The sequence below is a fragment of the Tigriopus californicus genome, chromosome 3, assembly GCF_007210705.1.
Source record: "Tigriopus californicus strain San Diego chromosome 3, Tcal_SD_v2.1, whole genome shotgun sequence".
NCBI lineage: Eukaryota > Metazoa > Arthropoda > Copepoda > Harpacticoida > Harpacticidae > Tigriopus > Tigriopus californicus.
In genome coordinates, this window is record NC_081442.1 from 13,326,936 (window position 1) to 13,353,845 (window position 26,910).

General features: G+C 44.3%; 2 protein-coding genes across 3 annotated transcripts; both read left to right on the forward strand.

Annotated features, from left to right (window-relative positions):
* Positions 1–1,514: 1,514 nt before the first annotated feature.
* Positions 1,515–23,198, forward strand: LOC131878629 (ras association domain-containing protein 8-like). 2 transcript variants are annotated; one of them, XM_059224690.1, is made up of 10 exons: positions 1,515–1,916; positions 6,344–6,948; positions 19,703–19,813; positions 20,383–21,138; positions 21,220–21,309; positions 21,605–21,999; positions 22,092–22,248; positions 22,359–22,488; positions 22,544–22,564; positions 22,781–23,198. In XM_059224690.1, the coding sequence occupies exons 2-10, from the start codon at positions 6,877–6,879 to the stop codon at positions 22,879–22,881; spliced, it is 1,833 nt and encodes a 610-aa protein (XP_059080673.1). In that variant the 5' UTR covers positions 1,515–1,916; positions 6,344–6,876; the 3' UTR covers positions 22,882–23,198. The 2 variants fall into 2 exon arrangements, with proteins under 2 accessions (XP_059080673.1, XP_059080674.1); XM_059224691.1 differs by lacking the exon at positions 22,544–22,564 and having other exon boundaries at positions 1,528–1,916.
* Positions 23,199–23,391: 193 nt separating this feature from the next.
* Positions 23,392–25,303, forward strand: LOC131878633 (cysteine-rich motor neuron 1 protein-like). The gene is made up of 3 exons (XM_059224697.1): positions 23,392–24,525; positions 24,598–24,827; positions 24,892–25,303. The coding sequence occupies exons 1-3, from the start codon at positions 24,218–24,220 to the stop codon at positions 25,230–25,232; spliced, it is 879 nt and encodes a 292-aa protein (XP_059080680.1). The 5' UTR covers positions 23,392–24,217; the 3' UTR covers positions 25,233–25,303.
* The last annotated feature ends 1,607 nt before the right edge of the window (positions 25,304–26,910 follow it).

The following is a 26,910-nucleotide window of genomic DNA, read 5'->3' on the forward strand; positions in this document are numbered from 1 at the left end:
AAATGAACCTAGAACTCGACACAGCCACCACCTGGTTTGCGTTTGAACTTTATCAACCATGGCTATCTTCATATTTCAAAAAGAGAATTCGCATTTATTCTAGGGTTTGGGTGCCCTGTAATAAATCAATGACAATGTTGTGTGGCGAAGGAAACACAAAACTAGAGACCAAGATGAAATTCTTCAGTTTTGCAGACATTTTCAGGGGCAAAGGAAATGGAATTTTGAATGCAAAAGGATTTAAGGCTCTCAAGAGAGTTCAGGCTCGCAATGGGAAGACCAAACCCGACATGTTCCAGCGGACTTTGCATTTCTCATACTTGAAATCAATGTTTATGCCGAGAGTTTCATCGTCAACATACATCCTACACTATATTCTCCAGCAAACTAATCTTCCTCAATCCTCGTCCAAGTTCATAGAGGACACGATAATTGTTCATTATCAATTACAATCCCCATTCAATGTTACTTCTCGCAAAAAAAAAAATCTTCAGGGCGCTCGTCTCCAACTTCAGGCAAGTGCTCAGCTATAAAAATCGCACCGTTGAACGTGCGAGAGAGGACGGGGGTCCTTTTTATCTATCATTTCAAGTGGAACTCCGAGAGCCCTCCTCCACACTCAACACAGTTTCCCCCAATGTCACTCAGTAGACACAGTCGAACCCGCAGTTGAATCAGACAATATACCTTTCAGTCCCTATCTTTTATGTCGAGATGTGGCGCCACAAGTCGTTGTACTTGCTCTCTAGGATCGGCTCCCAGATCATCTTTGTTGTCATATTTTGGGAGCGCGAGAGGTACTCTAGAAAAAAAAGAGGGCCCCGAAATTCGAAATCGGCTGCCCTAGGCCAAGTTACAGGTCGGGCAGGTGCCATGGCCAATCAGCTTGGCCCTTCCATGCTCTGCTCACCTTTGTACCTCAAACTCCTTGATTCTAGTCAATGTGGTGCAGATACTGGTCTGCTACTGAGGAACGAACACGAGCACGGGCGCGCTGCCTCTTCTGCGGGGGCAGGAAATCAAGGTGAGCGCTCGTTCCAGCCCAAGGGCATTGTTGGACAAGGGGTGGTGCAGAGGGCGTTCTGCCCGCCTCCTCTTCGCCGTCAGCTGAGACAGGTGTGCGATCGTTGGGCCGGCGTTCGTTTCTGGGCCCAGTCCAGCCGCCGTCCCGGTGAATGGAGGATAGGAATCAAGGTAGAAAACGAACGAACCGAACGGAGGTTTGGAAAGACAGAACAATTGCACACCGAGGTTTGTACTGAGGACTTGCCAGTAGAGGGCCAAGGATTTCGAAGCGGGCCAATTTTCTTGGGGCGGCCAACGAGATCTTTTCTGGAAGAGTGCAAGTGAGCTGCTCGATCGTCTTGGCCGTTTGGGCGGACAAGCTCAGGTGCTGTTGAATGTGAAGAACTCCTGAAGTCATTGCCAGTTCACTCACTCACACTCACTCCACTCATATTTGCTACCACGGCTGAAGAGATCGCTCTTTTGGAAGAAGAGAGGTCTGGAGTGAAAGTGAAGTTCTTCCAGATCTGCCCTGGCCAGTTTAGATCCATTGGAAATAGCAGCGGATTCCTCTCCGCTAACGCTAACGTCTACCACCGTCTCCATCCAGTGATATTATTGTGCACAAAACTTGGCGGAAACATATTATTGAGTTCTGGCCACCTAGATCATGTCAATGGCGTGGCCCGAAGTGTAATATTCATATCCCTATCGTCTCAGTGAAGCCCGACTTCCCTGAAGCTCGAGCCAAAGTGGTCCTAGTTGGGACAAAACATCTCTCTCAGGGGCAGTTTTTTCCACTTCCGTTCCTGCTCCCATTCGTGTTCGTTTTTTGCCCTAGTTTAAAGTGTAGCTTCCAGAAGGAACACCTCCGACCATAGGGTTCGTTTCCTCGTTCCACATAGATTACGGTAAGCAAGCAAAGCTCGGCTGACATGACGAGTCACCCTAGTACGTAAGTGCGAGATTATGTCTCTGGATTTAAAAAGACCCCTACAGCTGTGGAAAGTGGCTTGTTTTTATGACTCCCAGGTGTCTCGGCGATCGTGCAATCCATGTTTCCTTGCTCCATGACGGCCATGTCGTCGATGACGATGACGACGTCGATGTTGGTGGTGAGTCATGAGAACATGTCGCCACACGATATGCCGAAGCTCTCAGTCACACATGACTGGCGTGATTGGCAATACTTTCCAAGACTTTTTGGTCATGGCACATCGCTTCCTGATGAGATTGGCCCGTTTGCCCCTGGGAACTCGGTCTGACTAATCCCAGGAATCATCTTTTGCCACCGCAAATCTTTAACGCAGCTTGCTTAACATTCCCTCGTAAGATCAGAGAGACTATGGATCTTATCGTGTGAGAGAGCACATTTTTGTGGTCGTTCTTTCGGAGTTAAGCGGAGCTGGCTGGATGTGTACCCTTATGTCTTCTTCTCCAAGACAAATGTCCACGTGTCGCTCATCTCGAAATTCCATATCTGACCGTTTTCCTCAATGCCATTGTGTGGATCAGGTTCATAAGGGAGGTATTAGGGAGGGCTCTGAAAGGATAACCAATGTCCATTCAAAAAAGGTTTCCGAAAGATGACCTAAAGGGCATTAAATATGAGCTTCACATTCGAGCCCCCTTGTATGCGTGCGTCTGTCTTGTCTTTGAACCTCTCATTCGCTGACCCTGATTGCAGTGATGCATACGGTGTTTTTTTCTCTCTGTGTGTCTTGGTCGGGCTAAGAAGTAACGGCTCCATTAGTTGACCCCGATTGGAAGTCATGATAAATGGCTTCTTGAACTCCATCCATTCAAGAAGATCTGAAGCGACTGACGTTCAATTGACAGACCACATGATGGTCTTATAAGGAGGTGCTTTGTTAATAAGACGCGATTTCCAATCCCTCGCCCCCCCCCCTTGCATTCAAGTCTCACTTCCTTTTTTGGAAGAGCTCCGTGACCTCGTTGATAATTTTCTCACAACTGCAGCATTGTTAAAACTGGACCCTTTTCCCCATTTTTCTTCGTATCAATGACCATTACGATTGTTGGTGTCGGCTCCCTCGAGACTTTTGGGCCGAAAGCTCGTTGAAGATCGCTCACCCAGCATACTCTTGAAACGATTGCTGGATGGTACATTCCATCGGCCAAAGGTGCCCGGGTTCATACATAAATATATCATCAATTGTTTAGCCCAAAGGAGTGCACCAGAGACTGAGGCATCGATATCAGACTCAAGTATGGCTCACGTCGGCCTCTTCCTCGTCGTCGTCCTCCTTTCCCTCTTACTCATTAAGGTCTCAGTAGACCGAGGAAAAACAATGAGGGGTCATTTTTGATGTTGTACGTAGTAGTCTATTGGTTGGATGGATTGATTATGAGGAACCAATGTCAGTGCTTCGTTGATGACTGGGGAAAGCAAGCAGCCCCTTAATGGTTGAGGGCCCTTCACGGTGGTCGTTGTTCGTCGTTGATGAGCTTTTTGCTCGTGAACATACTCTGTTTATGATGCAAGTGGCTTGTAATCCTCTGAAATTGAATGCTAATGATGTCGTGGATTATATACTTTTCGTTCCGGTTTAACATCAAGTTGGCCTCTGAAAGGCTTCTCAGATATTGATCGCCACCAACGAATGAATTGTTCACCTCAAAAAAGGGGCCAGAGAGCAGATCCGTGCCAAAAATATATTGTGGAGGTGCAATTATTGGAAATCGATCCCTGCGAGTGTACTGGCCAATGCAAATTGCAAATCCGTGATCTGTAAATAGCTCCATTCCATTCATAGGAAAACGACATGAGGATCTGCCTATTTCACGTCCATCCTGCACCGAACACTCAATAACTGGGAGTGCCTTTGAATGATCAATAACGGGAGGTTTTATTTCGTCTAGGACATTGGGCGACATTCCACACAAATATGTGCCTTTTATTGCATTCCGCTTGGTTCGTTGGTTCCTTACCTCTCCCTCACTGGGTTTGAATGGGTTTGGATAGGAAATTGGAACTATCTTGGCTGCTCCCCAAAGTATCGTAGATTTGAATGAGTGTACGTAGGTACATGTATGGGCTGGAACTCTTTGGACTCCTCGAAAACATGTATATTTACGTATTTACATGTGCCATATTATGCCGGGCTTAGCTTTGATATCCGACGCACGTTGAAATATTCAGTGGACGATTGGCTCAAAGCAAAGCTCATAAAATTGGGGCGCAATCTGTTCAAATAATGAAGCATGAGCGTGTTTGCACTTCAGAGGAAATGAAAATGCACACCATATGGAAAACTCATCGATCACGCCAGTACATGTAAAAATACGGAATTGAACTTCTCTCTCTCTATCTCTCACCGACGGTTCTGGTCCCTTATCCACGTAGCTATCTGGGAGGTCATTTGTTTTTTGACATGGCTGTCCGAGGCATAATTTTTCTTCCCTTTGCGCTTTGTACGTTTGACAAGGGCTTCATTTGCTATTCACTGCTTGGCTTCACTTTCCTGGCGAGATCCAATATCCTTCTTTTCCTTCCATTCATCGAGTTAGGGGCCATGTACTGTACTGCACTACCACCTAATGCTAATCTAGTGCTGTAAAGGACCCAAATGACATGATTTGGCCTTGGAGGGAAGTTTGCTACCTCCCAAAGATCAATTCCTCGGAAGATGAGCTCGACACACATTTAACTGGTTCGCTTTGTTCTTCAAAAAGGAGACTTTTGATCTCTTGTCTAATCGTCTCATTTGGTCGGGATTGGTTTTCCTTTGTTGTGGTGGGGGACGAGTAAAAAAAGCAAAATGGCTGTCATTGAGACTATCTATGTTAAAGCATTTAAGGGATGTCCTCCCTGAAGATTTATTCTAATTGCGCTCGGACAGGAGACAGGAGGCTCTCAACCAATATGGTTGGTGCATCTAAAAAAAAGATCTGGATGCATGGTAGAAAACGGTAAAGACAACAGGTTCGTTGAAGTTGTGAAACGGAGAAGCGATACGAAATTAGATCAAGACCACTCGTCCATCATCCCTTGGCTGGTTGTTATCTGATGATGCATCGTAGCCACCAAAATTTGTCTATTCAAAGGAGCCAGGCCCACTACGGAAAGAAGAATAATGCACTCTTCTCATCCATTCAAGCCAAGAAGCATTTGCTCGAGTTCTTGGCTATTGTAGAAGTAGACAAGTAGAACTAGAACGAACCGTAGCGGTTCTTTCCCAAAGAGCGGAAGGGGTAACCAATTTAATCTGAAGAGCTTCTTGGCTCCTTGAGTTTTGTTTTCTTTGGCTGTCCATGTGGAAACTTGATCTTTTGTGGATCTTTCGTCGTCAATTCATTGCTCGAGCTTGGCCTAGATCTGGCCTCGTTTTCGCGAATATTCCCCCCTTCGTTCATTCGTTCGTTTGGTCCTCATTCTCCTTGGACCTCTTTGAGGACAAACAAAAAACATGTGACGTTAAAAGCGATCTACGTTCAATTCGCCTTCATCTCCGATTATGAAATGGATTGAGGCGCTTTTCTCCAGGGACTTTCTCCATGAAAGAATGAATCTTTTTTTTTCTACCCGAGGATTTAAGACCTTTTTTTCAGCCAGACTCGGTCAAAGAACCCCGGGATTTGTTTTCCTCGCATGGTGTTTGAAACGACAAGTTTTGCTTTGATTCCTGACACTGTTGAGTGATTTGTGTGGATGATGTGGATGGCCATCTCTCTTTCGCTCTCGCTTGTCCAAAGCCTCGGCTGAATGGGGGTCTCCCAAGTATTTTCAAGAATTGATGGATATTCCCTTTTATCTAGAAGGTGATGGATCGTGGATACCTCACTACCATGACGGTCTGACCCGCTGTCCATGTCACAATGCCACACACTCACCGCTCAAACTCGCAGTACTCATTCAGGCCTAGAGCGTTTATCAGGGATGCTCATCTTCCATCTCAGGGACGCTGGGGAAGTCGGACAAGACGGGACCCGAAGGCGGCAACCCTGGCAAGTCGTGGCCACTAATGAGACGGATGCTCCCTTGGAAATGTTGTTTTTGTTCTCATTAGTGAATAGATATATACAAAGTTTTTTGGGTCTCATCCTTTTTCATTAACATCCCGAGTCTTAATCGAGCGGAACGAGGCGTTTCGTTGGCCGTAGGGTACATTAGGAATCATTTTGTTCGTTATAAGTTCTGTCGTTTGACTGCTCAAGGTATTCGCAAATAGGCTGTATAGTATACAAATCAGCAAGCCTGAGGAGAACTCTACTGGCCAAAAATTAATTGCCTTTCAACAAATCTGCTCCCGTTTGACGTGCTCTCTCGCGTGTTTTTGCCATGTGCCTAATCGTTATTCAAATTTTCCATTTTCAGACCTCCCAGGCAAAAATCCGAGATCCGAACGAGCCCCTCCAAAAGAAGGAAAAACACCCAAGAAGAACCAGGAGAGCTAGTAGAGAACATTCAGAGGTGAAGCCAGCGCTTAGTATGTCTTCAAAACCGAGAACGAGACCGAGCTGAATCCTTGGGAATGCCGTCAACGTCAACGTGCAAATAACGCCGATCGGTTTTTATTCGGCCTCCTCCTCGCTCGTGGGAGCGAAAAGTTTGGTTTGGTAACCAGAGAAATTCCGATCACGTTGACATATTTCTGTGGTGGCCAACCAAGCAGTTCGTTAGATCCTCACTTGACTAGAGTCTAGCACTCTTCGGCGAGTCAGTGGCAAAGAGCTCATTCCACAACACCAATGATAATATCATAATGATAATGGCCAATGGTCACCCTGGAAAGCTGCTTGAAAGAAGGAGCTGAGATTGCCCGGGTGTGAAACATGTGAAGTGGCTCGTTATTGACACAGTAATTACACTCAATTACAACCTACATACAACAAGTGATTCGAGACACAATGGAGCTCAAAGTGTGGGTGGAAGGCATCCAGCGGATTGTGTGTGGAGTCACCGAGAAAACTACATGTCAGGTAAGCAAGGAAGTGAATTAGGGATCTGCGATTTTGTATTCGGAAATGCCAGGTTCGTGGTTTCGTTGGTGTGGCGTCGCCATTGTGCCAATCAGGCTTCAAAACGAGCTCAGGTGGTTGGTAGAAGTAGTTGTAATGCTACGGTATGTGATTAAGGTTACATTCAGAAGTCATTTGAATGAGAGGATATGGGCCATTTGGTCGCCTCAGCGAGAGAAACTATTTGGAGTAGAGTGGAGTAGAGGACAAAGACAGTACTCGGAAACAGAACGACGAGGATCTCGAGCCCTCGAGCCAAAGACGATTACTACGATTTCCCCCACTCTCTGAAACTGAAAACTGAAATCCGAGACTCTCACTACTCCATCTCGAGATACCAGTTAGTTTCTCTCCGAGATGAGCTTTTAAACACTCATCTTGTTCTAGAGATTTGAGTTCTCAAGGGCTCTTTTTGAGAGCGGAATTCAAAAGAAAAGAGGAGAAAGAAAAGAAAAAAAACCTCCCGACCTCCGCCAAGACGAGGTCATATTGAATGATTTTGCAAATACGGTCTCAGCTCGGACAACTTGACATCACTCTCGATACATGATTGATGCAACTTGACGTTGCTTCTGAGCACCAACCATGCTTATACATAGTATTCAATGCATTGGGCCGAGGCAGGATGGCATTTTGGGTGCCAACATTCTTTTTTGTGTTCCATACCCGAGACGAAACTTTCTACTGGAGAGGGACCCGAGACTCTCTTGTGTCATATATCATGAAGGTCCATTATCTCGCGTTAGCCCAGCAACATGTGGCTGGGGGGGATTTATTTAAGGTTCAACCAACTTTATTTGTATTAGTATACACGTGAATGTGTTGGCGGAGGTGGATGGATGTAAGATGGATGCACTTCCTTCGCCGTTTGTCGTGCAATAATACCCGAAGGAGCATGAAATGGCCAAATAAAACCCTTTGTTGTGGGTCTAAGTGCATGCATGCAACCCATTAAGTAGCTCATATGGTAGTTCATAGAGCTGATAATCCACCCCATTCGATTACGACCCAGTCACACACTCGCTCGTTTTCCGAGTTTCCCTTGGAGGCCTACTACGAGCTTGGGCTCTCCGGAGTTAGATTGGGACCACAGTGTAGCGGGTGGTTTGTGCTTCTGCTTGTCAAGTCCCGAACTCGACGATCCAACGACCAATTTGGAACAATATGGTGCTTTAAAATATGCAGCTAATGGCAGGCGCAGTGGAAAAGGAGACGGAAAAACCGGCCAACATGAAGGTGTGTACGTATATGTGGTAGGTATATATACTGTACGTATACGAACCTTTGCCTTTCTTGGCGGCCTTACTTTTGACATTTTCCCTTAGTGTGGTGAAAATGTCAGGACCTGGATGAATGTGGAACTTAATTAGGTTTAGAGGTTATGTGTTTGTACGTGCGGTGAATGCTCTGTTTGTACATAGGTTCGTTACGCCAGTGGTATTTTCTCCCGTTGGCTTGACAGGCAGTCAGTCAGTGAGTCGACACACACGCACACGCATTCAATTTTGGGGCGTTTTCCTAGCAAAAGATAAATGAATGATAGTTATTCATTACCTCCCTGCTTCACATTGTGCCGACAGACCTTGGCGGCACCTTCAGGATCAATGATGTTGGCTTTACCAACGGCCAAGTGAAGAGCTGGAAACCAGTTACCCAGAAGATAATGCAGGGATGGAGGAGGATGGTAGCCCAGGATTATCGTCCATTATACACTTTATTGGAGTTGAATGAGTGCCAAAAGAGAAATTCCTCGCCAAAGCTGCTGCCACATTCGAATTCCCCGAGTCCGAAGATGTAAATCTGCTGGTCGTATTTTCCCTTCTTTCAGTTAGCCAGCAAAGGCTTCTTCCATTTGAAGGATGATGGCAACAGGTTCTTTGGCCTACTATCACTTCATTCCACTACTCCATACATAATCTACCATTGGTGGACGACCCACTCGGTTGGCTCTTTCATTGCTTTTCGCCATGGTCCGAAGCTTGGGAATGAATTGCATTTTGCATTCAAGGGATGAGGAGAGTTTTGAGTTGAAACTCAAACAAAACTGAATCTGCACTGACAGGAATAGTCCTAACCTGATTACCAACAAAGTACAACCACTATAGTCCGAATATGGACCACCCTTTTCTGATTGATCACTAAATCATATCATCAGATCAAGCATGGAAGGAATGACGTACCAGAACATTATGACATCGTGACGGTTTCTTTGGAATCAATTAGTATCCACCAGAATTAGAGACCAAATGGTCTATCAGCCACTCTAGTGAGCAAGATTCTTCCACGGTTTGTTTGAAAAAAAAAAGCATTGACTTTGTCAGTGCTGAAACTTGAAGTGTTGTTGGTGAACCAACTTGTCAGTGTGAGTAAGTACTTGTGATGAGATTTCCTTAGATGAAATGGGATGCATTTGTGAGCGGAAAAGTGTGAAAGACCGGCCAGCCTTGAAGGCAGACTCACGTCACAGATGCCTCTGAGCCAGGTTAGCTTTGCAATTAATTTTCACTTTGACCAAACGAAAGGAAAGACGACAATTCAGTCTCCTTGCCTCTGTAAAACGAAAAGGCATTCCTTCTTTGATATCACTCTCACTAATCTTATTCAAGAGGCTCCTTCCAAAAACACCTTACCGTGAGCTTGCCAAGCTTCAAATGAGAATACGCATTCATGTTCATTTAGGCCTCGGGGGGGGGGCCTTGCCCCCAAAAATATGTTCTAGTACTATGTGGTTCGTGAAAGGAGTAATTATAAGTTTTCACTTGCCCAAGAATGCCCCTCCGCACCCAACTACCCCGGGCACATATTTTGTGTCATAAAAATTTGTTTTAATTTGTGTGTCTTCTGTCTTGGTCGATGCACCACTCCCTAGCAATTCCTCCGTGCCTGCCATCGGTTTTCTACCCAGAGCAATTTCCGGGCAAAGTGTTTCAACCCTGTGTGAACACGTACTCACATACTCACCCTTAGTTGATGTCGGGCAGAACTTTAGCGCAACTATTCGTCGCTTCGGGCATTCAAAAGTTTCTCTTGGAAGGACCAAACACAGACGAAGTGAGACCCCGAGAACTCCAGCTGATATCGGGACGGTAAATCCCCGAGGAAGATGAAGAGAAGCATACTTGACACGACATTTCGCATCCTTGAACACAAAGAGTCAAGTGCACAAGAACAATTTTAAATGTCAGTACCAATTAGAGACGACACGTGACATTTAGAAGCGGGAAGAACAATCAGGAGAGGGCTTTACTCTAATTCCCGGGGCATGATTGGAAACAGTCCAAAATATTGCCAGTGCACGTCGTTGTCAATTTTGGGATGAATGAGGAGAAAGTTAAATGGTGGTGGCATTTTTTGTTGATATTTCATGTCGTGCCAAAAATACGATACCAGTGACCAGGGTTTCATGACAAGGGTCTTTGGAAACAAGACAGTGGAAGAAGAAGGACTCGAACCAACATTGGGAGCGTTCTACTCCAATGAATTGAAAAGAATTTTTCAAAAGCGTTTGAACGTATGGTGACTGGTTGAAAATTCCCTTTGACTCCCAAGGCCTCCGGGTCATAATATCATGACGCTGGTGTTCAAAGAGGAACACAATTCATATCTGCAGATTGTTATTTACTTTGGCAAACAGAGACACCCAGCATTTCAAATGGATCGAAGAATTGCACTCCTTGTTATTATTCCATTTATCCAAGCTCTATTCATCATACCACCAATTGAAGCCGAGTCCCCGAGGTCTCTTCTCGTTTGCTCGCAAGTTTGGCGTTTCCAATCTGATTTATGAGCCATTAGATCAAATCTCCTGGCTTTATTAGCCGAAACTCAAGACACGAAGGAAAATAGGAAAATAAAACAAACGACCAAAGCACCAATGCCATTTCTAACCCGCCTTCTGGCAATCAGATTTTGCACCACGTTTTGAGGTCAACCCTGTTGATGCGTACACAATACAGGGGTCTTTGAGAAATTCGATTCTAGCTTCAAAGCTGAAGTCTAATTAGCAATACGAGCCCATGTTTTGATATCATGATTGAGTTCCGAGTGGCGTCAATTAGTATATACATAAAGGAAGGCAGACTTCTTTGGCCCAATCCAAGGCACTCCATCCAGCTGGTTTCCTGTTCTTCCTTAGCTGTCACCTAGTTGGACAGACAGAAACTTGGAAGTACAACAATGGTTTGTCGGCCTCTCAAAGCCCATAAAGTCCCTTTCGAACCATTTATCTCTCGGAACCAGATGTGTGTCCATGGTGGTAGATGGGTCTTGGGGAGGGTATTTTGCCTCTCGTTTTCTCTCTGCCGTCTTCATAGTCCAACCAGCCAGCTCGTAATGGATACACTTCACGCTTCTTGTTAACGCCCGAGCCTTTGTTTTTGCTCCGCCGAATATTGAACCAACTCTCTTGGGGTCTATTGAGTGATGCTTTTTGCGTGTATTACTAGTGCCAAGGACACGCCTCAAAACCAGAAGCATGCTCAACAGAATGGAGAGTGCAATGGACGGTAAATCGAGTCGTAGCTCCTCCCTGAACAGCCGCAATATCGCTTCATATTCGCGATTGAATTATGTAGAGAAACAGGTTATGCTCATGAAATAATCGTACATATCTCAGTCCACGAAAGCGACACTTTTAGGTACTTATGGAGATGAGATGATTGGGTCATCTGTTTCTTTGGCGTAATTTCTAGAGAAAGGCTGATGTCGGCTCCTCTTCAGACGTATCTGTGATGGTTGGGGTGTACGGTCAATATATGGTCAATTTGGGAAAAAGTATCGGACTTGTCGCCACTCAAGGGCTCCATTTTCGTGTCCTCTGTCCCACCAATCGGTCCATGATGGGATTCTGGTCAAGCGTGTTTGCTCACTTTCCCCGAACAAGAATGTTATTGAGCTAGGGAAAATGAACAGCAGAGCGATTAGTAAAGGTCGTTGGACAAGATGGCGTCAATGAGTGTGTGTCCTTATTGAAGTGTTTGGGTGTCCGTGTCAAGGAATTGAAATTGATTGGAGAGCCGTGACAACGTGGAAAATTGCTTTTGCACTCGAGATTTGAGGATGGAATGGTGAACTTGCGAAACTCGGGAAGGAGGAAGTGCATCGAATCAACTCCGAGGTTACTTGTCACTGCTTGTTATCGTCGTCATCATCACGCTTTTCCCCCGGTGAGTGACCTAGCTGTTCCCTCCTTATCCTTGTGGCCTTTTTTGAAGCCGCTTCCTCCACATCATGCACGGGAAAGGTCTTGATGATGAAGGTTCAATTCGCTAGGGACACGCGACTTCATACTCTCTGAAGCTAGCCAAGGCCGACCAGGGCTCTCTGGTCATTCGTGACAAAGTCCCATATCTGGAAATTCGGGGGTATGGCCAAAATGATTCCCAACTGGGACATGCACTCAGGGTTGCCAGTGGGTAGAAAATTGATGCTTGACCCCTCAAATGGTCGTCGAGATGAGCAGGCAGTCGTAAAGGCCAGCCCCTAGAGATCTTTGCATTTCCTTCAGCATTGGATCAAGGTCCCATTCAACTGATGAAGAAGAACCCTAGCGTTTGGAACGATACATTTCGCATGTGCTTGTGTGAGTGTTTTTTTAATTCAACCTTGACAGTTCGTGCCAAGGCCACATCACCTCTTGTCTCTGTCCCTCTCAAGAATGCTTTTAGTTGGTAACATATGGAACGTTGGAACTGTATCCTCGTGGAACGAGTTGAATTCGTTCGGTCACCCTTATACATAGAACAACAGGCGGCTCACTCTTCCCTCTGTCTCTACTTTCTCTACCTGGCTTAATGAAGTGTTCTGGACTCGTTAAGGTAATGGTGTGTGTAGACTTTGAGATGGACGAGTGAGAGGCCAAAGAGTGTGTTCCCAGAAATCTTCTCGGAAAAAAGTGACTTGGCAATCGCCCTCAAGAGTGTTCCGTCCTTGTCCCCAAAGACTCAGTCAGACCATCAACCAGAACGGACACTTATCGTCTACCATGAAAAGCCGGCTGAAAGAAAGACAATCAGGGATGCTCATTGCTCAATCGCTCATGCAAGTAGAATTGGGCTCCTACATCAATTCTGTGTCAACAAATGTTCGTCGTCGTTGCCGCCGTAATTGTCCCCGTTGGAGCTTTTTGAATGTAATGAACCCATAAAAAAGAGACTGCTTGAGTTCCCTCTGAGGTGGCGAATGTTGGAACTGTTGCTGCTGATCTTCTTTATGGGCCATGAAGAAACGGAGAGCAACAAACTGTCTTGGGAGAAAATTGGCCAAAGACATGTGAAGCTATCAAAGAAATTGGATTCGAGGTGGGAGAGTAGAAGGAGAGAAAGATGTCCGTGCCTTCAAATCATCGAAGAAAAGAGTTTGCTTGCTCTCCGAGTGAAACGGGAAAAATAACACTAAATTATGTTTTCTTGACTTTCAAGCATTAGATCGCCAAAATTAGATCTGTTTACTTTGAACAACAAGACAAATGGAATAACAGGCGCAAATTCAGATTTGGAGCTGAAAAGTAGGTGTGAGATATCTCCAAAGACCAAGATTACAGTATCTCTCTCGACGGATCGCAAGCTTGCAAACTTTTTTACCATTTGTTCAGGAAATTCACGAACAGGGATCCTCGAGAATTTATGGTACGAAACGGCTCTCTGGAGAACTGGAGATGCTTGATCATTCTGGAACAAATGCCTTCCTCTTCTATCGCATATTTATCTCGGTTCGCTCTAATCCACGAGCCAAGGCAGCAGGAGAATATTCCCTATTTCTGACCTTTTGCATATCTGAACGAATGCATCGTTACCAAAGTACTTTTAAGACTGAAAATAAATCTTGCGCAATGCTTAAGGTTTCTCCAGATAACCGCTAAGCATAGATCCTTTCCTAGAGCGAAAAGGAACCTATAAATGTATGTATGTAGACCTAGCCACCTTTGAGGACGAAAGATGCCCCGGGGAACCAGGTCCGGTTCCATTGAGAGAGTGTAACACTTGACATTTTCCCCTCACCTTCTCGTCCTCGACCTCGACCCTTTTTGTCCTAAAAAGGACCTTAAGGCAAGGCGGGGGACTCAGACTTGTTGGTTATGCCTATCTATGCCACAGATTGAACATGTGTAGATTGTAATAGGTATCATTTTCGATGGCGTTCCAAACGTGGTCCCAAGGAACATGGCACGATTACGAGGTTGCCTCCTATTGAGAGCAATATACTCCCACCTCCCGCCGTTCCTTGGAAAACCGTCATGGGGTACGTTGATTTACCCACTCCTGTGAATGGAATGAGGAGGATCTGTTGGAGCTCAAGTTTTGTTATTTATGCTCCACAAACTGTTCCAAGTCAGGCTGGAGACAGATAGACAACCATATGGAGAGATGGAATGATAGACTCACACTCTATTACACTCCCACAAATGTTCACATACGAGGTGATCAAAAGTTGGAAAGCCATCTCTCATCCTTCTTTGAATATGAGTGATCTTCCCGTTTGATTGACACCTCAAGGAAAGTTGGATGCTGGCTTGGTCTCCTTAGTATTTTGAGATGGTAGGTCTTCAAGTGGAACACGGTCGTGTCCTGGAGAACAAAAGATGAGGCCTGCTTTGCATGGCCTCGTCAAACTCTTAACTTGAGGTGAACAGAGATCTCGAGTTTCGTACTCCATTGGAAGTGACCTCCCGTTGTTCATGTGTAACTTGTCTTGCTACGAGTCACTTTACGATCATGCAGATGCAGATAATGTCCGTGGACGAACTGCCCCAGAACAGGTTCCCCAAAGAGAATTAGTTCAGTGGGTGTATCAACTGCAATGGCCAAGCGTTCAATCAACACCATGTTTGCTCTGTTGGGGTACAGAACAGTCATATGTTCGAGCCAAGGGTTCATTTCTAGGCGAACAACAAACTCGTTGAATGTGGAACTAAACTAAGACCATGAATGAAATAATAGAACTGTAGGAGGATTATGTTAAAAAGTCATTTTTGCAAGAAGCTTGAGAGGTACAACGTTTGCTCTCAACAGAATCCGCCCAAATCACAAGGGAAAAATCTTGGAAGCCGTATTCGATCTAGGCGTTGTCGTGAGAATTTTGGGCTCTATTTTGAGCGAGAATCCAGATGTCCTCGTCAAATCCGTTCGAGATTTATTTTCTGATTCTTTGTGGGGAGGACGGAATCATCTATTTGACCATATTTACCTTTCTTTCTGATTAGCGATGAACGGATTGGTGTTAATACCGATTTATCTCGGTACTGATAATCAGCTGTGGTTTGGGAGAAATGGTATGTCTTCAGGGCTTGAGCCCTAGCAATACGACTTGATTGCTTTGTGTTAGATAAGAATTAGACATAATATGGTCGATCACTTGTTTTGTCATCTTCATTGCCCGTAATTGCAGCATCTCGTAGAGTTCAACAGGTTATCTGGTTGGTTGAAGCTAACTCGAGTCTCGCTTTGAATGAAGCGTAAAAATAGGCCAATTTACATGAAAGGCTCATTAAAACCCGAGGTGTATCCAAAATCTCAGCAGAGAATGATGGCTGGAGTCGCTTACTCTAATGCCACCAAATTTATTTGGTGGGTCGTCCAAAGGATGGAGGAAAGTTATGTATTCTGGCCAGTATGCGTTCAGATGGACGGGATTACTTCCAATTCGATCCCGCCAATAAATTTTCGAGGGCACTTTTTTCCCTCGCCAAAAACTTTGAATCGCCTTTGGATGGATTGAGTTTTGTTGCCCCGATTTAAAAGTTTCGCCTCTTTCATTCTCGCTGGGCCATTTAGGGTCAATGGAGCAAGGAATGAAATCCCATTCTGATCACATTAGGCGAGGGTATTCTGGTCATAGTATCTTTCTTCTCACGGAACCAATATGATTGAAACAAAGGAACGAATAGTGGAAGAAATGTTCCTTTTTTCACATTGCCTTATGCCGTCACCCTGACTCTAAGATAAACCCGTTTGATCGAAAAGAGTGAGAAAATGGCACTGACTGAAACTCTCAACCCGCCCTTGGGACGGAAGAACAACATTCATGGGTGGATTGGGTAGTTGGAGCTTCTGAGCCCCCAAAATGAGAGGCAAGAGCTCGAGATGAAAAAGGATTTCCCTTGGATTTAGGTCCCAAATGTTGACACAGAGCAAATAGACTTTTTCACCGGCTCTTTCATGGTGAGAGAGCCATTGTTGTTCCAAAGACGCCTGCCCTTCATGGAAGGAATTCCGTGCCGGGTGACCACTTCAGACCCCCTTGCTCAACACCACACTTGTTAGTGGTCCCCTAGAGTGTTTAACTAAAGGCTTAAAGACCAGTGAAAAATGATGCAACTTTGCCAGGCCTAAATGACACACATACACCCTTACGCACATTTTCCTGCTCGTCAATGGAATTGGGAATGGGTAGTTGTTCCTCTAGTCTCAGGTCATTTGGAGAGAGATCAAGCTAGTCATAATGCCACAAAACAAATCCCACGGATTTTCGAGCCAAGAAAATCCCCTTCCTTTTGGGGAAGATTTGTTTTATCTTATCTTTGTCTATGGCCGTGTTTTGATTCCAAAATATTCAAAGCTGCCTTGTCAACCTTTGACTTTCGTTCGAGTTTGTGCGCGTGACTCGATTATTTCTCCATTTCAAGAGATACAACGCATTTGCGAGCTTGGTGGGGAAAACGAAGGTCGCTCCTTTTCCTTGGCCTTCGCCATTGAAGTTTAAAGGCTTTAAAACTTTTTAATTGGCTTCTTTAGAGTTGGGGACACGCACCAAAGGACCATCCCTTTTTCCCGGTCTTTGTGGATAGGAACAGAATACCTTTGAGCGAGTAAGGGGTTTGAACAAAAGAAACAGGAAACCCCTTTTCGCCCAATAATTGACTTTTTGACGTTGTCAACTTGTTAGTTGGAAAAGGGGAGAGCTCACACGCCATTATTGGTACGCTATGGATAATAATGGGAGAAGACCTCTCTGATTGAGTGGCCCTTGGGACCATTGGGAATGGAAGATAGTGGCTTTTTGCCGCGGGCTCTCTTCGATGCCAATTGGAAGGATCTCTTTGTTCATTGAGGTGGAACCAGGGGGAATGAATTGTTGTTGGTTCCAATCAACGACCACTGAAAAGACCGAAAAGCCGTGAAACTGCTCGTGGGAGAGCATAAGGATCAATAATCTATTTTTGGGGGTTTTCTTGAAGGATAAGACCTGAATTTGTTTTCATTCTTGAGTTATAATTCCAATTTTCAAGAAAACCGAGGGGAGAGCAATAAATATAGATTTGTTGCATGTTTACACCTTGAAAAGCTTGCGTTCGGTTCCGTCGGAAATGCAGTTGGAAATTCATAAGTGCATGCTTGGGTCTTAAGGAGCAAGCCATAAAAGTGCAACCACAAAAACACGGGTATTTCATTGCTCTTTATGGTGAGCGGGTGCAAGGTGCTTACAAACAAAAACAAAACGAGGTCTTATGAAAGGTTTTCCTAAAAGGTTTTTCTCCTCTTGGTTTTCCGGAGATTCGTAACCTATTGACCCGATTCATTAGTCCTATATCAAAGATCAATGGTTTTTCCTTCAGTGTAAACTCTTTGCTCCAAGCCATTCTAACTGCATACTTCGCATTGACGCTTTCCCTCCACTTCATTTGATCGAATTGGTCCAATTGTAAAGAAGTTACAGCGCACACTTTTTTGATGGAGCACTACTGATCAGAAATGGTTGCTTTTGAATCGAATGCGCGTAAATAAACGTGTTCACCACGAACTCAAGGTAAGATTGGGAACAACACGTCCAAGCATTTGGAGCAATTCTTATCACATCAAAGTTTAAGAGCGATTCAAGTAATTGAAACCCAATGTTCTTCATAGGAAAACTACTCCACTTTGAAACGAAATCATTTCCACCCAGGCCTTGATTGAGCGTTGATCTGCATGTCGGGGATCGACCCGGTTCTCGGGGGAGCTCTCCCGTCTGCATTCAGGACAAAGTTAGTTGATCCCGTCCAGATTTCATCCAAAGCTCTCCTTTTCACTCGGGTTCCGTGGTGCTTTTGACAGGAGCTCTCATTATTCGGAAGTCCGTCAAAGTTGGACAAAGTCAACAGAAAGTCACACAAAGAGAGCGAGCCAACGGATGGACGACTGTGACGACTCTCCATAAGTTCCCGGTTCCGTTTTGTGCAATGATGATGGCCTTTAGAGAGATCCTTTCCCCTCTTCGCCTCCAATTGTAAACCTCCTATTACTTGAGCATTGGTCGATGCGAATCGAGTCTCTCGAGTTCCTAATAATGATAATAATGATGACAATAATGGTTAGCGGGAGTGGAAAATTGATTGGAGACTCTCGAGAAGAACAACCAACAACCTTCCAAGCCAGGGCTATATTTCAAATATCACGTTTAATTGATTGGCCCAATCATTAACTCGGAGTTCACTTGCAACACGAAATTGATTTTAGATGCTTCTATTCGATTAAGAAGTGTACTATTCGATTAAGAAGTGTAGGGAAAATAATGGCTAGCTGACGTTCTGTTGTCGAAAGTGGAGTGACGTCATTCCAAATGGGTCGAGAAGTTAAGTTTTGACTTGGCCACCATCGTTCCATTGGATGTCAATTCAGTCTTAATGGGAGTGAGAAAGAAAGTTGTGAGAAGATCGAGGGAAATTCAATTATAAAAGGCGAAGAACAGAGGGCACTCTTCTCTCCCTGTTCTCGAACGCTCTTGACCAAAAGTGCCCGAATTCTCAGGCATTTAACTTTTAGTCCATGAAATCCAGGTTGGGACTTATAAGGGTGACATGCCTTGAAAGGGATGTGTGAAGATCGAGTGGAGAAATGAAGGAGTGGAGAACCAAATGTTTCTCGCCATGACTTGAAACTTGTCCAAAGTGTGTCTAATTTATGCACTCCAAGACTTGTTGAAAATCACCACATTTCACTGAGCTCTCCGGTTCGACAATCAATTATCTTTTTGTTTTGAATACGGCTCTTGGAAGATTTGAAGAGCAGAGCAGACCCCATTCCACAAGATGAAGAAGAAATGAAACTTCACCCAGAAAAGTCATGACGTGCATATTAATTATCCCCAAGGCAAACAGACGGGGAGCTAGGTCGAGACTACAGATAGAGAAAGAAATACTTTGAAATGAAACGTGCCCAAATGAGATTCCATAACACCATCAGACCCTAAAGAACGACACACTGAAATCCGTAGATCAATCTAGGAAATGTGTGCCCACAAAAACGAGTGTCGTTTCCTGGCGCATTGCGTCCTCTGGAACAGGACTAATTTTGAAAAAAAAATGTTCAACCCAATACAAAAATGAATGGTTGAACATAGAAATGCACCATTCCCTGTGTTGGTTGGTTGGTCTTAGATAGAGTGGTCTGATAACAAACTGAAGGATGGGTGAATCAGATGAGAAAACCCATGAGTCGGCAAATATTTCATGGGCCGAGTCGGTTAGTTGGTTCCTGGTATTGTGAAGTGGTATCTCCTGATTGATCCACCGTCAATTCTCGGGCTCTCCACGAGATCTCTTTGTTTATTCTAAATGTGTGCGTCAATGGAACCCGACTCAGCATATTCTCGAGTTCCACCTTTATTTTACCAATCAAACAAAATGGATCTAGGAACTCTGCAATAATCTAAAAAAGACTGTTTTCAAAGTGTCGAAGAGATCATCATTACCTACCCCCATTCAGCGATCAAATAAGATGCAATGTGTTCTCAATTACAGGATGTGGTGTATGCTTTGGCACACGCAACGGGAAAAACGGGTCGTTTCACATTAATTGAACGATGGCGGAACAACGAAAGGCTCTTGGCTCCTCAAGAAAACCCACTGAAGGTGAGTGTTCCCAATTTTCGAGCGAAACGAGGAATTAGTCGTTCCACGACATTACTGGTTGGGTTATTTCCTACCTCACGACCATTGGCGTCATTATCGCCTGGAAAACATCTCAAATGGTTGAGCATCCCAGATGCCTTGCTCCTTCTATTTTCCACTATCACAAGTGGACGGAAGAGTGTCTCGAGGATGAAAACAAACTTTATGGGGAATGGGCTTTCAGTTTGGTTCAAGCGAACCACACAGGGGTCTGGTTTTCAGGACCTGAACATCACCTAGGAGAAAGAAGACATTTGAATACAGAGTGTGACGTAGATGAAAGTACAAACTTTTGTTGGCAAATCGCACGTTGAGAGTGAGTGCTTTCCCAATAGATTCCTGCCAAATACCTCAAAGTGTAGCCGAGAAGATGAGAGGACACTGTTTCCTCAGGAAATTAGCATAGATCCCGAGCGAGGCCTGGGGTCTCTGGTTTCAAAAACGAGGATTTTTTTCCTATCTCCTTTGATAAGTGACAATTCGCATGAGTTCCCAACAAGTTCTAATCTAGTATTCCTTTCATGTCATAGGTGCTTCAAAAATGGGGTGAATATGCGGCCGACGTCCAGTTTATTCTACAGCGGTCTGCCTTGGATAATATGTCGTCCTTGGGGTCCAAGTCGGGGTCCCTTCCTGCAGCGTCGTTCTCCCCCACTGCCAACCGAAAACCAATGACCAAAGATCAGCAACAGCCTGCTGCGGTTTGGAAACCGCCCCCGCCGGCTAATCCTCGATTATCCCCGGATTCAGGACGAGGTTCAGACCGCACAGTGGGGAGCGATACCTCCCACAGTGACAAGGAACAGCAATCTCGTGGTGGACGTGTGTCTAGTCAAGGTCATCCTTATTCGGGTTACAACCCCAATGGGACCACTCCACACATGAATGGTTACCGGTACCCCAGTGGTCCACCCCCGACCAGTAATGGTTACCCTCCAGCGTACAGGCCACCTCCCCAGCCCGTGCCAAGAAATTCTAGTCCAGCCGCTTCGTCCTCAGCCTCCGAGTTTCCGCCCCCTTACCGGAACCCACCTCCACCGCCTCGCTATAGAAGTGCCACCAATTATCCTGTGGCGCCAACGGGTGGGGGTGTGGTCCGCCCTCCACACTACAGTCCTCCTCCTACACATCGCAACGTTTTAAGTCGGCATCCTTCGAGGTCTTCACTGATTGGGTCGTCAACGAGGAGTATGAACCAGCATGGACTACCCGCACCACCCAATGGATCCAGACCAATGTCTTCACGGTCTAGTTCGAATATGCACCATCGCCAGAATCAGTACAAGGTATGATCAAAGAAGCGGATAAGTTGGGAGCATTGTCATACATTGGGCAATGGAATGTTATTGCAATTGCATTATTTGTAGGGACTCCCTCCGTCGGACCTCCATGAGTTAATGAATTTGGTGTCTGCTCAACAATCCACCCTTTACTCTCAACAAGCTGAGATCAAACAAGTAAGATCTATCAAAGATAATTGTATATTTAGGCAGATAATTTATTGTCTGAATTAGTGAGTCGTGACAATCTGCTAACCTTTGGCCATGTAGCTGCTTCAGCAACCGTGCTGGCCATTGTTTTCACCAATTCAGGATAGAGATTTCGTATCTTTTTGACGCCATTAGGGCCTTTACTTTTTTCTTATAGGTATTTCACGAACCTCAGTCATGTACAAGCCTCAAGTAGCTTTTCATTAGTTATTCAATAGGATGAAGGCCTGAAATTTAAAACCGGCTTCCATTTTGTTTTCAGTGTGACGCCGAAACTACGTACCTAGAGAACTTCTATCAACAGCAACAGCTTCCTCCACAGTCTGCCTCGACATCGAACCTTCGGAATCCATTAGCCATACAAAATGGAACAAACTTGCCCTCGTCGATGTCATCAGGCTCTCTTTATCAGCAATCCGAAGGCCAGATTGACCTGGTTCTTTCGGAAGTGCGAAGGCTGGAAGAGGTCGCCCAACGAAATGAGGATGAGCTCCATGTTCTGAGTGTAGATGGTAACCATCAGCTAATTGGCGGTGGCAAGAAGTCAATGAGTAACTCCAAGGATGATGAGAGCCTAATCAAGAGTGAGCTATCCCATTTAAAACAAAGACTGGCCGGAACGGATCAAGAACTTCAGAAAACCAATTATACTTTGAGGTTAGCGTGAATGAACTTTGTAGCAACTGATCGACAATTAGTCTTGTATTGACGCCTGAAACTAGACTCAAGCAATCATCTGTCTTTTCCAGGCGTCTCGGTGATGAGATGCGGTCAATGTCCATGGAAAAGAACCGGCAACGCGAGCAAGAACTTTCCCAAGAGATTGAGCGACTTCATAACGAGATCAAGTTGTTGCAGAGAAACTCGGAAGAGGGCGCCACCCTCAGTCAACAGTTGAGCAAAGAGGTGGGTTTTTTCAGTGTGACTGGAAATGTATATCAATGCTGGCATTTTTTCACATTCGTTTTACATTTTTGGGGACGTAAGTATTTGATACCTTTGTTCTTTTTCTACAGGTCAAGGATGTCGAGAATCAGATTTCTCAAAGAAAAGCAGAAGTAGAGAAGCTGATCAAAGAGATGAGGGATGCAAACATGGAGTCATTAGCTATTTCACCTCCAGAGGAGTCGAAACAGTTCGTTGAAGGTAAGATCTAACACGTGATTTCCTCGGCCAACACTAACCCATTTGTTCTATGCAGCGTATCTGAACTATTGCATAGGTAATCGATAATCTCTACGCATGGATACACTCTAAGTGGATCATGTTCTCTCTAACTTGAGTAGCTAGCCTTGAACATAAATCTTTCAATAAAGCATGGCTGGAACAAGGCACCCATCATTCCCCCTTGCATGACTCCTCAATGTTCAATGAAATTTCCCCACTCTCATTTTGCCACTTCATGCATAACGTCACTCTATTTTCTGCCCATATTTAGGTCCCATGAAGCCTGGTTCTCAAAGGAAGATGCTGAGTAGCCCTAGAGCCTTGGAGAGCGCAGTTCCCACAGCGAAAAACCCTCATGGTGTGTGGGTGTGATAGATATCATGTCAATACATTGGAATACGTATTGAGGAACCCAGGTGCCTTCGTTTGCTATTGTTATCGTTATCGTTCATTGATCCCCCGCTACAATGAAGAAGACTTTATTCCTATACCACTCCGTGCCATAAACACAAAACTGATCCTCTCTATTTTTCCAATGAGAAACAAAAAATCGACAGTTTACCAAGACGAAACGTGGTCTCTCAGATTATAGGTTACAATTTGTTTTGTTGGTTCAGAAAAAAGTAATGCTCATATTTACCAGTTATGTTACTTCGAAATCACCATTAAACATCCATATCGTCCAAAAACGACCGTGTTCTATTTATTTTCGCCAAGCTTCTTCTTTTTTTCAATATAAACGGCCCAACAAAAGTCCCAAACGACCGCAAGAATTGATAATAAAATCGGCATTTGTGGTTGGAGATTGTTGAACTCTCTATTTTCCGCTTGAATGAGCAATAATGAAGCCCAAAAGATACCATCCAATATCCAGTCAGTAGATATGGTCCGTAACTCGGATGTTGTTATCTTCATCTTCAATGGCAATGGAAGGTGGAGCTTTTTAGTCGACCCACAAAACTGGTTTCCAATACAGTATTCGAATCCTAATTCATGTCAACCACTGAGAAAAAGATGGATGGAGCAACCAGATACCATCTTGAATCACAAAACAGCTCGGGTTTCGAGGAGGCTTTGCTCGTTTGTGGCTTCAATGACTTGGTTAACAATCAGAGAAAAACCAAATCATGTGGTATTTTCAAACGTTTTGAATTGAAAAAGTATCGCTGAATTTCGTAAGTACTTGTGGCATTGAGATCGTGAGTATGTGCATGAAAAATTACAATAAGTACATCATTTTTCTTTGATTTTAATTTTCGAAAACCAACGAAGTTTTTAGTTATTTCTTTCAAGCGATCCTTTTTGGGTTTACTCCTGTACGCCATTGAACATTGAATTTGTACAGCAGTCTCGATAAGTAGATTTCCATCCTTTTTCCGATTTAGTTTCATTAAGTTCTGGGTTTTTTCCTGCTATAACAAGAGGGTTAATTTCACATATTGAGACTGGTTTCGTTCTTTAACAAGGCAAATCCCTCTGAACAAGATGTATTGCAAGACCTCCAATTCCTGAGAAATGAATGTCTAATTTTCACAACGGCATTTCCCGAAAAAACGAGTTGACAAAATCAAAGAATACATCCCATTTATTCACCCCAGTGTCAAACCCTGCTCAATGAACTCTGAGGCTCCGCCGGCATTCGAAAAACCTTTCAACGTTGTTTGAGAGCAACGAAAATCAAAGTGAACGTGTCGCTTGAACCATCATCATGAAGCAAAATTTGCCTCTTTCCGCAGTGGTGCTGTTAGGGATTTGCATCGGGTCCCAACTTTTCCCCCCATCCCAAGCACTATCCTGCCTTCCATGCCAAGAAAGTCCTTGTGAAACTCCAGCTTGCTGTGAAAGTGGGAGTTACATCCCTGGGGTTTGTGGATGTTGCCAAATTTGTGCCAAAGCGGAAAGCAGCGTGTGCGGAGGGCCTTGGCGAACCTCGGGCGTTTGCAATGAGGGGTTGTTTTGCCATCGAGAGTGCGACTGTAAAACAGTTGAGGACCAGCATTGCGTGTTCCCTTTCAAGTATTATAGATCGCAACGCTTAAAATTAACTCACACAACCTTTCTAACTGAAGCAGGGGTCTTGTCTTTTAGGTTTAAAGGCCAAGTCTTCGATGCATGCACCGATTTTGAGAGCACCAATGACAAGCTTTGGTGCGCTACCGAAGTCAACGATTTGGATGAAGTCATTGAAGGACAATGGGCCGATTGCAAAGAGGGCTGCCCCGGGATGCCATTCGAGTGTGACGACACGCAGCTATTCAATATGGAGGGTATTTGTGTCAACCAAACCGAACGAGCTCGACTCGAGGCAGGAACTAATGGTAAAAACGCTAATAGATATTTCAATACTTATGAAAACAAACATGCAATGAATCTTGCCTCCAGTTCGGGCACCCAAAACACCACAACAATTCGACGATGGTGCTCAAAATGCCACCGTGGCGCCTTATTGCTCGCCACCCAAGCCGGGTACAACCCTACCCGTTGAAGAGACTTGCCAATGCGCCAAAGGCGAAGAATGCCGGCCCAGCAATAGCAACGGCGACGATTCAGTCAACTTTGAACTCAAGACGTGGTGCTTCTTATCTTACGTGGCGGATCCGTCTAATCCAACCCAGGATTGCTTTCCCGAAGTCCAATGGTCCAAATCCGCCGGTAGATTTTGGTCAAATAAGGCTTGCGAGACGGAAGCCGAGGAGAGTATTTTATTTATCCCCAGCCTCTAAAGGAAAGCAATTTGTTGTTCGGCCAAATAAAAAATGTGTTTCAATAAAACTGAATTGATTAAAAAAAATGCACGCCTAATAATCAAGAACGACATGGTTCGCAAGGCGAAACAAAGACAGTAAAGATATTACCTGTTTTGTTGAATTAAGAATGATGGCGAAAATTCTGAAACCCATTTGCCCAGCATGGATGGATTCGCTCACAATGCTCTGGCCGTGCAGTGGGGCACTTTTGATAATAGTACAAGAATGGAATGAGCAATTTACTTTATCACAATAAACGGGCAAGCAAGGTAATCGTATTTACTTTTGGAGTGGTTTGTTGGAAAGCTACACTAGCAAAAGCTTATGTAACTGACCAAGAGTAGGCGATTCAGTTTTTTATGTTGAAACTGTAAGATGACCCAGATCAGCTCTCCTGAAACCCCTAATCAAGACTGCGGGTCCAAGCTTGGTCAATTATATTTATTTTGTCATATGTTTGTACGTGCTGTGTTTATTTTGGAAAAAATGAGCCGTTCAGGAGATTCGAAATTTCCACTTACGTAGTATAATATTCCACATTCATAAGTAAAAACTGATCCTTGATTACACCTTGGGGAAAAATGAAACAAGATTAGTGTTATAAACCAAGGAGAATTTCAAAATCATGCCTGTTTTTTCATCCAAATCCTTCCCTCGCCTTGGAGCCATAGAGAAGAGGCAGTTAAAAAATGTGCCGTCAATGGTTTTCGAGTTACAGTGGAAGACACAATTACAATTTATGAAAAATACAATCATAGTCTCTGTTTCTTACCACAGAGACAATCGCAACCAAGGACTGGGGTAAGGGAAAAGGAATTATTTTTGTTTTTTGGTTTGTATTTTCACGGGCTTTTCTAACCGCTACAGGGAATGTAATCCCCAGTACTATTAAAATGAGAGGCTATAATTCGTCTATTTATTACCTTTCAATCTTAATCTGATATTTGGTCTACCAACGAATTTGAGTTGGCAGACCGAGCTAGTCCTTGAATGTAGGGTTGATCTGGAATGTTATCTAAAAAAATGTCCAAGTCTGACTCGAAAGATGCAACAAGATCAACCAGGCCTACGTATTCCATACGAATGTTAAAGGGAAGCAAATTAAACAATGAAGGAGCCCAAGAAAGAAGAAAAAAAAGGTGCTCTCAAAACGCACATTCAGCCTCCACGGTCACTGGAATTGACCCTAAATCCTGGGTTGGGACTTGGTTGGGACAAAGTTCATGGATGCTTTTGAAGACGTACGTACAGTCCCAACTTTTTTAGTCTCTCCCAATATGAGAGCTCTCTCAATCCTGTGATGTTCCTGGTGAAACATTTTTGGACTTGCTCGACCTTTTGCTAACCTGAAAACCTCGGGTGCAGATTCGGCCGTGAATCTTGAAGAATTGTCTAGTAACGTTTTATTTCCCTAGTATCTTGCTCGAAATTAGTTTACTTTTTGGTTTCGAGATGACATCGAAGTGTTGAACTTTGTACTTTATTTTAGTGCATAGACACATTTTTCATGGCCTAGGAATGAGGGTCGTCGGACAAGGAACACTCATTAACAAGTATGAACTTGAATGGTGTTTTTGTAACTTGAGGCCCTTCAACAGTGCTTTATTTGCCAGGTACATTTAGTATGCACAACAAAAATAACACTGAAGAATTA